Source organism: Delphinus delphis, chromosome 1 (assembly GCF_949987515.2).
Source record: "Delphinus delphis chromosome 1, mDelDel1.2, whole genome shotgun sequence".
Taxonomy (NCBI): Eukaryota; Metazoa; Chordata; class Mammalia; order Artiodactyla; family Delphinidae; genus Delphinus; species Delphinus delphis.
In genome coordinates, this window is record NC_082683.1 from 55,229,049 (window position 1) to 55,244,500 (window position 15,452).

Below are 15,452 nucleotides of genomic sequence, written 5' to 3' on the forward strand. Positions count from 1 at the left end.
CACAGGAGGAACGCAATAAGTATCTGGGTGTTAATTTTGCAATGCTATAGCGATCTACTGAGCACATATTGTGTACCTGGGACTCTACACGCATTATTTAATTTTCACAACAACCCTGCAAAGTAGGTATTATTTATTCCCATTTTACAGATGATGAAACCAAGGCCCAAGGAAATTAAGTAACATTTGCGAGGTCACACAGGCACTGTAAGCTTGTGGAGGAGAGTCTAACCCGTGCCTGTCTCCTCCCACAATATGAGGCTTCCTGATAACTCCTGAGACACCCATGAGTGTCCAAGGGGTCCCCACTCAGCTCACACCCTGGAAAGCAACTCACCTCAATCAGTGTCTTGTCTTTCAAGGGAATCTCGCCATTGTAGCAGATCTCCCAGAGCGTGGTTCCAAAGCTCCACTTGTCAGCGGCCACACTCAGGTTCTTGGAGTCTTCAACACACTCAGGAGCGATCCATGGGATTCGTTCTATGCACTCTGGAAAAGACAAGAAACATTTACAGATCAGTTTCTGCGATCACCTGGGGAGTATATCACTGCCATTGCAGCAAGAACTGGGAGTTAAGAAACTCTTTCAAGTAGTGTTTTCCAAACATGGACCATGGCTGCCCTGGTCCTGCAGGGAGTTTGTGAAAGGGGCGGTTTTCCAGGTCCCTTAGCCCTGGCCTTTCCAATGCATCTGTCTGAGTCAGGGCCTGCAGCTGTGTCTGTTTAACACAGACTCCCCAAGAAGGTCGTGTGAGTCAGTCTTTGAAGCTGTGGCCTCAGAAAGAGCAAAGCACCCCAGGGTGGAAGCCAACACCCTGGGGAGGGAGAACAGGGGGGCACATGGACAAAGGCTTAAGAAAGAGAAGGCCGGGGAGAAGAGGCCAACAGATGCAGAGTGGGCACGGGCTTACCCCCATACTCTGCATATCGCCCTGCAAGGGCCCAGGGGTGCACTGGTATCCCACGTATGACCTACAGGTAGAGCATGACCTGTGCGGCACTGCTTACAGTGTCTCAGCTCCCAGGTCTGCCCTCTCCTTTGGAGTCCTCAACTTATGATGACCTCATTCAAAGAGAAGCTGCAAGACCACAGCAATCGCTAAGGCGCCTCCCCAAACTGCTCTCTAACTACAGTGGATTTCTTGTTTTGTTTTGTTTTTAATTTTTATTGTAGTTGCTTACAGTGGATTTCAAAACAAACACAGGTAGGACCCAGGTCCCACTCCTCCTGACACATCTCTGACCACCCCAGGCCCTTGGCCTCCCCTTGAACAAGGTGCTGCCTGGCACCTTAAACACAGCTCCTTCATCGCAAGACCAGACCTGCCCCAGCTCAGTTGTGTTTCTCCTACTGCACAGTCAGCTCCTTGAGGGCAGGGACCGACCCTCCCATGCGTGACACCTCCCCTGCCCCCAGGGCTGGGCAGAAGCACAGCCGCCTTTTGCAGAAGTGTGCTTTCTAAAATGAGGCAGAACCCCAGCCCAGCCCCCTTCCCTGCTGGCCTGGCCCTGCCTCAGGGTCGGGGGAAGGGGATGGGTGGGGCAGGAGATGGGAGGGAGGGAGGACACACCTTGCCTGGACAGCACAGTGACGGGGATGCCGGGGTCACTGAGCTTGATGAAGGGGCCGCACTCGCTGTCAGTGCCCTCGCGGGCCAGGAGGAGGTTTTTAGTGCACACATTTCCGTGGACCAGATCTTTATCCTCCTGCAGAGTGAAAAGGCAGAGCTCAGCAACGTTGCCCATGGAGCTGCCCTCCTTCCCACTGTCTCCTGTTTCCCACAGGTCATAATCCACATTCCCCAGCCCCAGCCAGACCCGGGCAGCTTAGCTCTCCTGCCGATGATCTGTGTGACTCAGGCACATTATATAACATCCCTTTACTCCAGCTCCCTCATCAGTGAACCAGGGATAACAATGGAGCATGCCTCATAGGGCTTTTGTGAGAATTAAAGTGATTATCAGAGCCTGAAAAACACCTGAACAGCTGAGCCATGGTAAGCACTCAATAAATGTGAGCTACTATTGATGCTAATAGTTTCATTCACTCATTCAACAAGTACTGTAATATTTCTACTCTTATTATACACTGCAGTATGGAAGCCAGTCCTCTGAAGTGATAAAAATTTCCCTCTAAGCAGGATTCACATGTAAGCACACAGAACAGCCCACGATGATGGCGTTCACTAAGCACCAGGCACACCTGTGTTCAGGTGAAGAGCCTGGGCTCTCCAGCCTGCTTGGCTGGTACCTCCTTCCTGCCTCCCCACATTTTGGTTCCTGATGGGGACCACCACAGACATCAGAACATACTCACCAAGTAACTCAGGGCGCTGGCCAGCTGTTTGGCAACTTTGAACTTCCAGGGTGTGGTGAGGACATCACTTTTCCGGTGCATGAAGAGATCCAGGGGCCCTCCCTCCACAAACTCTTCCACCATGATATCTACGAACACAAGAACAGCCACACCTGCAACCTTCTGTCCCTCTGGGACAGCACCCTCCCTCATCCCCTTACGAGAGCTCATTTTAATGGCTGGTACTCCGCCTGGGGGTGCCAATGGTAGAGCGCTTCAGAGTCGGAAGGGCCTGGGTTCAAGCCCTGCCTGGAGCTCCTCCTACTCTGACTCTCTGGGCAATGAACTCAGCTCACTCACTCCCTACCTCCCGAGTCTAGCACAGCGTGGGGCCCAGAGCTGGCAAGAAGTAAACACTCAAGAAATTAGTGAAAAACAGATGGGATCTAGTTCCATGTCCACTATTAACGTAAGCAACCGACCTGCTCAGTACTTTGAATTCCTTGATTGCAAAAAGAAAGGCAAGAAGCCTGGGCGACGTGAGGGGGGGGTATCAGCTCCCACTCATCTTCACAGCAACCATGCTCCCTGGCCAGGGCCGACTTCCCCTTCCAAAGAGAATACACTTACTCTCCACGTCTCGGACACAAACGCCATAGAGGTACACGATGTGTTTATGGGAGACCTGTCTCATCATGCTGGCTGCCTCAAAGAAGGCCTGTGGGAGGAAAGGACAAAGAAATGTCAAGGGCTGGCCTGCACTGGTCTGATCCTAAAGGGGCTCAGCTGAGAGGAAAGTCAGTGGATCCCAGGAAAGGTCACCACTGTCCTCATCCCAAGCCCTGAAACTACTCCCCTGGCCTCAACTACCCAGAGGCACTGCCAAGCCTCAACTGTGAGGGCCATCTAGCTGGGACACAGGACTCATTTAGAAAACCTAATAGGATGCAGAGCCAGGCTGGCGGGATAGGCTGGCTGACAACGTCCCCATTCGATACTCATGTCCACCACTTCCTCTTCCTTCAAACTTTGGGAAATAACAACGTTGGACACTATATTAGAATAAAAGGAAAACCAAGGCAGCAGATGTCTGTCAAGACTTGGCTTTACCACTCTCTAACAGTTTGTGGGATCCGGGGTAAGTCATTTTACTGCTCTGGGCTTTACTTTCCCAGACTCTGAAGTGACAGCCTGGACTGCATCAGGCACTTTTGAGACCATTCAGCTAGAGTCTGGGGCTCCACGGCATTGCCACATGGACCTCTAGGAAGGAAACGGGAGAGAGTGGGACGTACTGGGAGGGACAGGCCCAAAATCGGGGCAAAGGCTCTTCTTAGCCCACTGTGCTCTACTGGCTCCAGAAATGAGGGAGGGGAGAGGGTGGGGTTGTGAGGAAGACACTTGCCAGAGAAATGTCCCTGTGGCTGGGGTCTAAGACTTTGAGGATCACTTTTATTCTCTTCTCTTCGGAAGTTCCTTCGTCATCCTTGTAATCCATGAGGGTCCCAGAGTAGATGTGTGTCCGCGTGCCTCTCCCAAGGTGCTCGCCCTGAAGGAGGAAGCAGGAAATTAGGGTGACCACCCCCTGAGGCTTCAGTGGTGCCAGAGTCTGGGACTGAGTCCTCAGTGGGAACATACATTAGCAGGGATGGGGCAACGGCAAAGGGGCCCCAGGAGCTCAAGCCTCTCCAGTGCCTGGTCCTGTCAGGCCTCCAGAGGTGACAAAAAACTACTTGGCCAAACACAGCTGTGGCACTCCCTGGGCCCCAGGAAATAATCCTCATATCCTCTGAACAGCAACACGCTATCTACCTCCAGGAACAGCCTGGGGCCGAAACATAACCCTGACCTTTCACAAAACTTCCAACAGTGCCATCAAAAGCCACCAACATCAGCCCCCACCCAGGCCTCCAGAACAGACTCAGAGAGGACCTCCCTCCCCGCTCCCCCAGGAGGCTCCTCCACTCACAGGCTGGGGTACAAAGAGAACAGGCTTGTGAGCCCTACTGCTTCCTGGCATTTTAACTTCGAGACCTCCTTTCATCACGCTCAATCGGCACCCTCTTTCTGTAAATGGGTTAACGTAACAATGTACCTGCCTCGTAGGGTTGGTGTAAGAATCAAATGAGGAACTAGGTAGAACACCTCCTGGCGCACAGTGGGTAGAAGCCAATCCACTGGGCCAGTGTGTTTTGTCTGATCGCCCTCTCACACCTAAACTATTCATTTTCTATCCATCTACCTGATGCAATGGGTGCACATGTGCATGCTTTCAAATCAGTGATACAATTTATACATACATATGCCCTAGCAATCGCCAGAGGAAGGTGATGTAAAGACAGAGGCAGAGACTGGAGGGACAGGCCTCAGTTTCCCCACATATGAAAAAGGATAATAAAACCAAGTGAGCAGCATAAGAACTAAATGAGATCATCTGCTCAAGGCCCCGAACATATAATGATCTGTCTCTAAGACCGTTCCAGCTTAAGCTTTAATAATTATGGTTTAAATACTCTTAATATTTGAAAATCAAAATGTGATTCATGAAACTCAGGCATTGTCAAGCTATCGACATTAACCCCACAAAACTTATTATTTGTAGTTCTATTATTCTATTATCCTAGGACCACCTATAAATGCAGAAAATGCATTACGGCTGACTCCCTCAGCTGATTTCTGTCTCCCTCAAGAATGTACACAATCGGGCTTCCCTGGTGGCGCAGTGATTGAGAGTCCGCCTGCCGATGCAAGGGACACAGGTTCGTGCCCCGGTCTGGGAGGATCCCACATGCCGCGGAGCGGCTGGGCCCGTGAGCCATGGCCGCAGGGCCTGCACGTCCGGAGCCTGTGCTCTGCAGCGGGAGAGGCCACAGCAGTGAGAGGCCCACGTACCGCAAAAAAAAAAAAAAAAAATGTACACAATTGTTAACTGGGTATATTAATTTGCACAAACACCACCATTTGTCATCTGTCATAGCAGAATGGTGATACATCCGCCCTGTCTCCTATATCCTGGCAAGGTCCTGTGGCTATTCATTAAAGCTGCATGTGTCATGAAGCGATACATCAAGATTATGGGAAGTTGCATTCCCAGAACATCCCACAAAAGCCATATGCTTTCAGAATAATTACTCTTCCTCGGAAGGGGTGCTTATTCCAGGGCCAAGTCATATGGCTCTGTGCTGTCAGGATTCCACAGCAACCCGGAGGCCCCTGCGTGTACCACCTCAGCCTCCCTCCACGCTGCGCCTTCTGCCTTTGTCTATGGCTTGTCCATCCTCTGGGGCTCTGCTTTGATGCCACTTCCCCCAGAAAGCCACTGCTGTCCCCCCAAGACTAGGTAGGATGACCATCTGACAGTCCCACATCCTGCCATACTTCCCTACTTAGGGCTTGTCTCCTGGTGGTATAATTATCTGCTTAAGATAGACGCGAGTCTGCCTCGCCCACCGGACTGTGAGCCTGCCGAGGGTGGCAGTCATGCCTGGCATGGGCAACTGCTCAATCACTGTTGGCTAAATGAACGCTGGAGGTGCAGAGGGTGGTAATCTGCCCAGAGACTCAGGGGCAAGGACAGAAGGAAGACCCCAAGTACATGTCAAGTTCCAGGCAGAAAAGAGGCTGGGGTACTGCTGATCTGCGATTTTAATCTCTGGACACAGCTCTGATAACCACCGGAGGGACAGAACAGTAAGATCTGGCCCTCAGGCCCTCAGTGAAGCATTTACATAAGTGAAGCGAGGCACTTGCAGCTGTGGACTTCCACTCCGTCAAAACCTCCCCAACAATTTCAGGGACCGGCTTCAAAGAGTACATGAACAAGCCAGCCCCACGCTGGCCACCCTCCGCCAGGCTCCTCAATGACAGTGAGCCCACGATTTCCCCTCCAACACCTCCAAGGTGACGCAGCCTCTGCCGGGCAGTAAGCGGCCTATGTGGATTCCTTCCCTCCAAGGCTGCTGGCACACCGCTCCCTTAGCCTCCCCGCCCTGCGTGTGGCTCTGTGTAAGGGGCTGGGGAGGGGGATGCACAACAGAAAGTGGGGGTTCCATGGGCCTCACAACCTAGCAAGGCCCAAGGGCAGGTACGACAGAAACTGGGCCTGCCTAAGGCTGCAGACTCTGGGCAAAGGCCTCCCAAGGCTGGAACACTGGTCTGAGGGATCTGATTCTCAAGACAGTTCTCCTCCAGGGTGCATCTCCTACTTCCTCACTGTGCTCTGTGTGCCCCCAGCTTTGCTCCTTCTGGAAACATCATCAGAAAGCCCAGGACTGAAATTCAGAAGTGCTTTTTCACACAGCATGTTTTGGGACAATGAGGGTCATCAGCCCATACTCCCCTGTGGAGACCTGTCAGCATTCCCACCAAGTTCTCCAACTACTTCTACCTGCAGAAGACCAGGCATGGAAGGTCCCTATTACCCTAGATAACCCTGCAAAACTTGATTAACCCAGCTCTTTCAAGGAGAAAGCAAGCCTCTAGGACGCATCAGCAAGGTCAGGTTGGACAGCAGGAAACTTGCTGACCAGCTTTACCTATCAAGGGGAAGTCTTGCTCTTCTTCCACCAGGGTCTCCCCAAACCCGACTTCATCCTCCCCACATTCCCCAGGCTTTTCTGCTGTGGGAAGGCAGGACCAGGGCTGGACCTGCAGCAGTGACTCACCTGCATAATATCTTTCTTGAGGATCCGATAAAAACTCAGCTGGCTCACGGGGAGGACAGGCTGCCACTCCTGGGCTTTCTTGGTGGCCACCAGCAGGTTGGAGATTTCTATGGAAGAGAGAGGAGAAGTCTGAGCAGAGCAGCAAGGTCTAAGGTCCCAGTTGGCCAACATCTGCTGGGCCATGGGCTTGCTGAATACATACTTGTGCATTTGTTGGTTCAGTCATTCAACAAATATCTACTAAGTACTTGATTCCCACCCTCCAGGAGCTCACAGGCTAATAACAGAGCCAATACGAAACAAATAATCAACCAATCAAAATCTGTGCAGCTATTCTTAAAGGGCAGGTACAGGCACTCCAGGGTTGACACAGCAGGATCTGTCCTGGTAAAAGAGGTCAGGGGAGGAAATGAAATGTTACAAGCTGAGAACGGAAACTCCACGAATGTAGGGCCTGTGTCCATCTTATTTCCTGCTCTACCTCCACAGCCTGGTACACAGTATGCACTCAATAAATACTTGTTAAATGTGTAAACGAATAATCAGGGTGTGGGCTGAAGGATGAGAGCTAAGGATGGAGGAAGCACTTTGGGAGTGACAGGAACCAAAATTGGGGGGTGAAAAACACAAGTTTTGTGAGGAACAGGGCGGGTGACCCCAAAAGAAGGTCACGCCTGAGCGTCTCTGGGCTCCCAGCAGCACCTGACAACAAGGAGGCACTAACTAAGTCCTGGCTGAATGTACAGATTTTGAGCACACCATCCCCCAGACTCTACTGATTCGAACAGCAAACCAAACCCATTACAAAATGTGCCGAGCAGAGTCAGCACAGGTGGCTAACGGAATTTATAATCCACGGAAGCTGCCTTCCCTCCATGGAGCCACTGCAAGCTCCAAGGTTATCGTGAGGGAAGAAAGCACCTTCCACATTCGAACTAGCAGTGCGAGTATTCTAGGAGCCCCTGAAGGTTTTTATGTGTTCATGCACTAGCTGCGAGTACCGGGTCCCTACAGTGAGCCAAGTGACTCAAATCCTCACTACCCTGCAAGGCAGGGTTTTTCTTTTGTTATTTCAGCTCATATTTTCTGACTGCTTTCTCTGTGCCAGGCACTGTCCTGAAGAGCTTTATACACATTAGCTCCTTTGTCCTTATGACAATCCTATGAGACACATAGTATACCTACCCCCTTTTATAGATCAGAAAACAGATTCAGAGCCATTAAACCATTTGCCCACAGTCAGGCTTAGGATTCATGCTGCGTTCAGGACTGGCTCCAGTCTCTTACCTCCACAGACAGCATGCCTGGCCCCAGTGGGGGGTACAAATCTGGGAGCCAAAAACTGGTTCCGATACAGACTCCCTTGTTATCATATCCTGATACTCCCTTTTTCAGAGTCTCCTCTCCTTCATTCTGTTATCCTGACTCCACCCTGTTACCTGGGTAAAATCAGGTTCAAACAGGCAACTCAGGACTGCCCTGATGGAGAAAAGACATCAAGAAAGGGCCACTTGAATGGTGCCCCCAAGGAAGGGTCTGGGCAATAGAGCCATCGAGGAAATCAGGAGGATGGCAACGGGAACCATTTATGGGCTGATTATTTGCAATGGCCACTTCAGGAAACATGGCACTAGGGTCAACTGTGTGAGCGGGGAAAGCTGTTAAACCTCCATGGAATCTGTTTCCTCACTAGAAAAATGGGGGACACAGTCATGCCCCTTGCTGGGTTGCTGTGAGGGATAAACGAGATGACACACATGAAGGGCTTACTTCAATCCCTGGTGTGAGGTGACTGCCCCATAACCAGCAGCCACTGTGACTATGACCAGCGTTACATCTGTTAGCACCGTCATCCTTGCTGTACCAGCTGGTTCCTGAAGCCTTGGCAATAATCTACAGCAGTCTTCAGTGCCAGAGCTGGACGGTGCAGAAATCAAGCTTCAAGCTTGACTCCATGAATGAGGACATGAGAGGATCAGTGGCGACTGGTCAGTAGGTCCTGTGGGCCCCTATCTCCTTCTTAACATGGTCATCCTCAGATTTGGAGAGCAGCAGTGGGGCTGGGCAATGCACAAGAGACGTGGACTTTCTTGACTGTCACACCCACTCTGAGTGACCACCTCCTTTTTATTTATTCCATGAGGAGTTTCTTGTTGCATTTTCAAGTGTGAAACCCAGGTTGGGGTCTGGCCATCAGAAGCCTGTGCTCAGAAGGGCCGAGGCACTGAGGAACCCAAAATGCCATTCTCTTTAGTTTTCATGATTTCACCACTTCTCTAATTTGCAGGTGGCAGAGGGAAGACAGAGGGCTTCTGAGGGCCTATGTGAAAAAGTCGCACACACAGGGCTTAGTCTAGCTCTCCCATCCACAGCACCCTTATCCCCAGGGTCAGGAGAACTGACCCCCACCCCAGAGTCTTGGGCTGATGACTGCACCTGTAACTTTGCAGTGTTATGTAGGGGAAAGAGTTGGGGTCAGAAGACGTGAGTTCAAATCCCCATGCTTCCTCTAACTACCTAAGTGATCTTGGATAAGTATAATGGATAACAACATACTCTGGTTTGTTCTGAGGATTAAATAACTTAAAACATGAAAGAAACTCAAACGGTGCCTGGCAAATTTAAGAATTACTCACGTGATAGTAGCCATCATCATCATCATCATTAGTTACTGCTACTCTTTTTTTCTTTTTCTTTTTTTTTTACTGCTACTTTTATTGTAACTTCTAGTGATACTACCATCTGTGTGGTTTTGAACAAGTCAGTGAACATCTTTGATCCTTAGTTTCCTCATTTTTATAACAGCTGCAAAGAGCTACTGTGCAGATTTTTTTTAATGCAAATATGCACATAAACTGCTTGGGACTGGCAGGTACCCACCAACATGGTAGCTACTGCTGTAATTATTCACTCAACAGACATTAGCGAGCACCCATTCTGTGCTGGACACTGCACTTCCCATGAATCATCGTGGTGAGACCCAGATCCTGTCTTAAGAGTTTATAATCAAAGTGGAGAGACAAACACTGAACACATTCAGTGCAGAGTTCCAGGAGCCTCAAGAGAAGCCGTGAGAAGGGTTCAGTTCTGTTTCTGTGCTTCTCCCACCATAGCCACTGGTTTCCAGCTCTGGGCCAGCAGGGGTGGCATCTACACCAGAAACCTCCCCAGCTAATCCCAGCATAGAAATCACATCCCTGCCTCCGAACTGCCGCTACCTTCCCGCTTCCTGTGGCTGCTGTTCTCCATTTCCTAAGCCTCACCCAGAGCCCACTAATCCCTAGGAAAGTGAAAACCGCCTCTAATATCTGGAAGGATAGATTATGTGAGTAATTGGGGCTGTTGGGCTCTAAGGTTATAGTGCACTCCGAGGTCTCACAGCCAAGTGGCAGATGTGTTTTTACCTTTGCAGAATATCTTCAAGCACAAAAACAAAGGCTGCAGTTACTCCCCAAGGCTGGCAGGAAACCCTATCTGAGCAACAAGAACACAGAGTCTTTCCTCTTTCACCAGGTTCAGTGACAGTGTCTTACTGGGAGACCAAAAAGTGATTCAAACATCAAGCACCCAGGCCCCTTTTTGTGCTGGTGTTGCTTCTTCTGCCCACCCCTGTCATAAAGACTCACAGATGCATTCTGTAATAAGACAGACTACTCAGAGTATCTTCGACCACACTTGCTACGGCCTCAGGAACAACTGTGCTGCCCTTTCCTTGAGGCCTGACTCCTTCTAAGGGAAGGATCTGACATATGGAGGGCAGTAGCTTGTGGCAGAGAAACATCAAAGAAACCTGTCAGTATTCAAGGGATCTGACACTGGGAGAAGACCTGGCACTCAAACCCCTTTGACCTTGGCCTTCAATGAGGCCCACTTCACTTCTCCAGGCCTCAGTTTTCTCTTCTATAAGACGGGACTCTTGATCAGGTGACCCCTACGTGTCCTTCCAGTTCTCACATTCTAAGAGGTGATGAATCCACCTACAGGACATCAATGACACTGTTGGTGGGGCTTAAAAAAGAGCAGCCAATCACTGGGGAATTCTACCAAACATACAAAGAAGAACTTATACTGATCCTTCTCAAACTCTTCCGAAAGACTGAAGAGGAGGGAACACTCCCAAAGTCATTCTATGAAGCCACCATCACCCTGATACCAAAACCAGACAAAGACACCACCAAAAAAGAAATTACAGGCCATTACCTTTGATGAATATAGATGCAAAAATCCTCAACAAAATATTAGCAAATGTAATCCAGCAACACATAAAAAGGATCACACCCTATGATCAAGTTGGACTCATCCCAGGGTGACAAGAATGGTTCAACAAACACAAATCAATCTATGTGATACACCACATTAACAAAAGAAAAGACAAAAACCACATGATCATCTCAACAGACACAGAAAAAGCATCTGATAAAATTCAATCTCCATTCATGATAAAAACTCTTACCAAAATGGGTACAGAGGGAACATATCTCAGCATAATAAAAGCTACTTATGACAGACCCACAGCCAAGATAATACTCAACGGTGAAAAGCTGAACACCTTCTTGCTAAAATCTGGAACAAGACAAGGATGCCCACTCTCACCACTTCTATTCAACATAGTACTGGAAGTCCTAACCACAGCAATCAGACAAGAAAAAGAAATAAAAGGTATCCAACTTGGAAGGTAAGAGGTAAAACTGTCATTAAATGCAGAAAACCTGAAAGACTCCACACAAAAACTACTAGAACTGATAAACAAATTCAGCAAGGTAGCAGTATACAAGATAATATACAGAAATTGGTTGCACTTCTTTACACTAACAATGAAATATCAGAAAAGGAAAGTTAAAAAACGATCCCGTTTAAAATCACATTAAAAAAAATACTTAGGAATAAACCTGAATGAGGTGAAAGACTTACACACTGAGAACTATAAAATATTGATAAAGGAAACTGAAGATGATTCAAAAAAATGGAAAGATATCCCATGCTCTTGGATTGGAAGAATTAATATTGCTAAAATGGCCATACTACCCAAAACAATCTACAGATTCAATGCAATGCCTATCAAATTACCCATGACATTTTTCACAGAACTAGAACAAATAATCCTAAAATTTATATGGAACCACAAAAGACCCAGAATTGCTAAAGCAATCCTGAGGAAAAAGAAGAAGGTGGAGGCATAACCCTCTCATACTTCAGACAATACTACAAAGCTACAGTAATCAAAACAGCACAGTACTGGCACAAAAACAGACATATGGATCAATGGAACAGAATAAACAACCCAGATGTAAACCCAGACACCTATGGACAATTAATCTCTGACAAAGGAGGCAAGAACATACAATGGGGAAAAGACAGTCTCTTCAGCAAAGTGGTGTTGGGAAAGCTGGACAGCCACATATAAATCAATGAAGTTAAAACACTCCCTCACACCATACATAAAAATAAACTCAAAATGGCTTAAAGACTTAAATATAAGACACGACACCATAAAACTCCTAGAAGAGAACATGGGCAAAACATTCTCTGACATAAATCATACCAATGTTTTCTTAGGTCAGTCAACCAAGGCAATAGAAATAAAAACGAAAATAAACAAATAGGACCTAATCAAACCTATAAGCTTTTGTACAGCACATGAAACCATAAACAAAATGAAAATACAACCTACAGACTGGGAGAAAATATTTGCAAATGATGCAACCAACAAGGGCTTTATTTCCAAAATATATATAAACAGCTCTTGCCACTCAGTAACAACAACAGAAAACCCAATCAAAAAATAGGCAGAAGACCGAAATAGACATTTCTCCAAAGACGACACACAGGTGGCCAAAAGGCACATTAAGGGATGCTCAACATCATTAATTATTAGAGAAATGCAAATCAAACTACAATGAGGTATCACTTCACACCAGTCAGAATGGCTATCATCAAAAAGTAATAATACAAATAATAAATGCTGGAGAAAGTGTGAAAAAAAGGGAACCCTCCTACACTGTTGGTGGGAATGTAAATGCTGCAGCCACTATGGAAAACAGTATGAAGATTCCTTAAAAATCTAAAAACAGAGTTATCATATGATCCAGCAATCCCACTCCTGGCACATATCCAGAGAGAACTCTAATCTGAAAAGATACACACACCCCCAATGTTCACAGCAGCACTATTTACAATAGCCAAGAAATGGAAGCAACCTAAATGTCCATTGACAGGGGAATAGATAAAGAAGATGTGATATATACACACACACACACAATACATACACACACATACACAATGGAATATTACTCAGCCATAAACAAAGAAAGAAATAACGCCATTTGCAGCAATGTGGATGAACTTAGAGATTATCATACTAAGTGAAGTCAGAGAAAGATAAAAATCATATGATACCACTTACATACGGAATCTAAAAAAATGATACAAATGAACTTATTTACAAAACAGAAACAGACTCACAGATGTAGAAAACAAACTTATGGTTACCAAAAAGGAAAGGGAGTGCAGGGAGGGATAAATTAAGTTTGGGATTAGCAAATACAAACTACTACATACAAAATAGATAAACAAGGTCCTACTGTATATCACAGGGAACTATACTCAATCTCTTGTAATAAACTATAATGGAAAAGAATCTGAAAATATATATATGTACGTGTGTGTGTGTGTATGTGTGTGTGTGTATATATATATGAGAATCACTTTGTTGTACACCAGAAACTAACACAACACCATAAATCAACTATACTTCAATTTAAAAAAAAAGAGCAGCCAAGTTCCTCGCCAAGTTCCTCACCTCTCCTATCCAATTTACTCTGTGATCCACCCATGGCTCCCCACTGCCTGCATGATAAAGTCCCAGCTCCTTGGCATGGCATCCAAGGCCTCCCATGGTCCCAAATCTCTGCTCTCTCAGTCTCCCCTCTCCCTTCTTTCTAACTTCACTGAACACATTAGTCCTCTAGAACCTTTCTGCAGCCCCTGCTTTGGCCTGCTGCTTTGCCCTGCACATGCGTGCTGGGAATGCCCTTATCTAACTGGCAACCTCCTGTTCACTGTCCAACATTTGGCTCAAGATCCACCTCCTCTGTGTAGCCTTCCACGCTATGTGACTCAGGGATCTTGACCATCTCCTTCTCTGCAACCCCAGGGTCTAATACGTGTGTGTGTGTGCATGTTGATTTAAACACGCATCACACGCTACAGTGGCCTCATTTACCTGTGACATTTTCTGTATTAGGCTAGAAACCCTTGGGGCGCAGAGACTGAGTCTCATGCATTTCTGACTCTATGTATCTAACATAGTTCTTGGCCCACAGAAGATGTGCCAGGATCATCTCTCAGACAGATAAACTACTGACGGGAACTTAAGACATTTTATCAAAAGAAAGAAAGAAGTAAATTTCTGCTTACTAATCCTAAACATGCCTCTTTCGGCAGCTAATAATTAAGATACTGAGAAAAGGTGTATGTCTTTTCTATAGAAAATGCTGACACCTGAGGAGTGGGATGTGCGTCAGAGACAGACTTGTAACAAAACTTAATGAAAAACACCTAGAAACTGTGGGGGAAAGACCACTTTCTTCAAAGCACCCAGCATCTTTTGTTTGATCTGGGTCTCAGAGCATCACGAGGGGATGCAGCCTGGCTCTGGCTTGAAGAGACTGACCTCGGGGCTTGGGCAGGCAGCAGCGCTTCAGCACAAAGCTGATGTTGTCTGTGCGCAGGATCTGCTTCTTCAGGTGGCTCATGAGGTCTCCAAGGCTGGGGAAGCTTCGGTCTGAGCCATGCAGGCTGTAGCGGCCCTTCTGCACCTCAATCTGAAAGTTCTTGAACTGCTTCTGGACACCCAGCAACTGCCATTCAAGAAAATAATCAGAAAGGATTTGTTTTAAAAAGGGCTCAAGCAAATCTCTCATGGGTATGTATGATGTTAACAACAGGAGAAGCTGGGTAGAGGGCATACAGAAACTCTGTACTATCTCTGTAATGTTTCTGTAAAACTAAAATTATTCCCTAATAAAAAAGCTTATTATAAGTAAATGAAATAATAACTAATAAAGGAGATCCAGGAGAAGGCACTGATAAAAGGGAGTTAACACCAAGGAGACAACCTAACAGCAGTGATTTCTACAAGAGAATCACTTCATTTTGGCACTTCAGATGAACTTCATGAAAACACCAACCTCATAGGACTGCTGCTAAGATTATATGGCAGGGCCCGTGTAAAAACGTTAGTAAACACTTTTATAAAGGTTAGCACATATTATGCATGAAATAATAAGTACTATAGAAAAATTTATCTAGGAACTCCCTCAAACTGAGCTCTTCCAAGAACCTCCTGGGAGGTGGCAGACAGCTGTCTGGTCTGGTTTCCGAGCTGTATGGTGCCCCATAGAGGAAGTATAAGCAGAAGTTTTCCTTCATGACAACTTCTGTACAAAGGGAACTATTTTAGTATTTTAGTGGTTAAGAATGAAGGCCAGGGG

The 15,452-nt window shown here is 47.1% G+C and overlaps 1 protein-coding gene across 5 annotated transcripts in view; it reads right to left on the reverse strand.

The window, feature by feature from the left end:
• Positions 1–15,452, reverse strand: part of JAK1 (Janus kinase 1) — a 235,334-nt gene that overhangs the window by 11,529 nt on the left and 208,353 nt on the right. For all 5 annotated transcript variants that reach the window (XM_069541134.1, XM_060023207.1, XM_060023215.1 and 2 more), the window contains 7 exons: positions 14,633–14,819; positions 6,961–7,067; positions 3,702–3,845; positions 2,927–3,014; positions 2,318–2,445; positions 1,572–1,707; positions 338–489 (listed from right to left, as the gene is read on the reverse strand). In XM_069541134.1, coding sequence (XP_069397235.1) covers positions 338–489; positions 1,572–1,707; positions 2,318–2,445; positions 2,927–3,014; positions 3,702–3,845; positions 6,961–7,067; positions 14,633–14,819 — 942 coding nt within the window. The remainder of the gene's footprint in view (positions 1–337; positions 490–1,571; positions 1,708–2,317; positions 2,446–2,926; positions 3,015–3,701; positions 3,846–6,960; positions 7,068–14,632; positions 14,820–15,452) is intronic.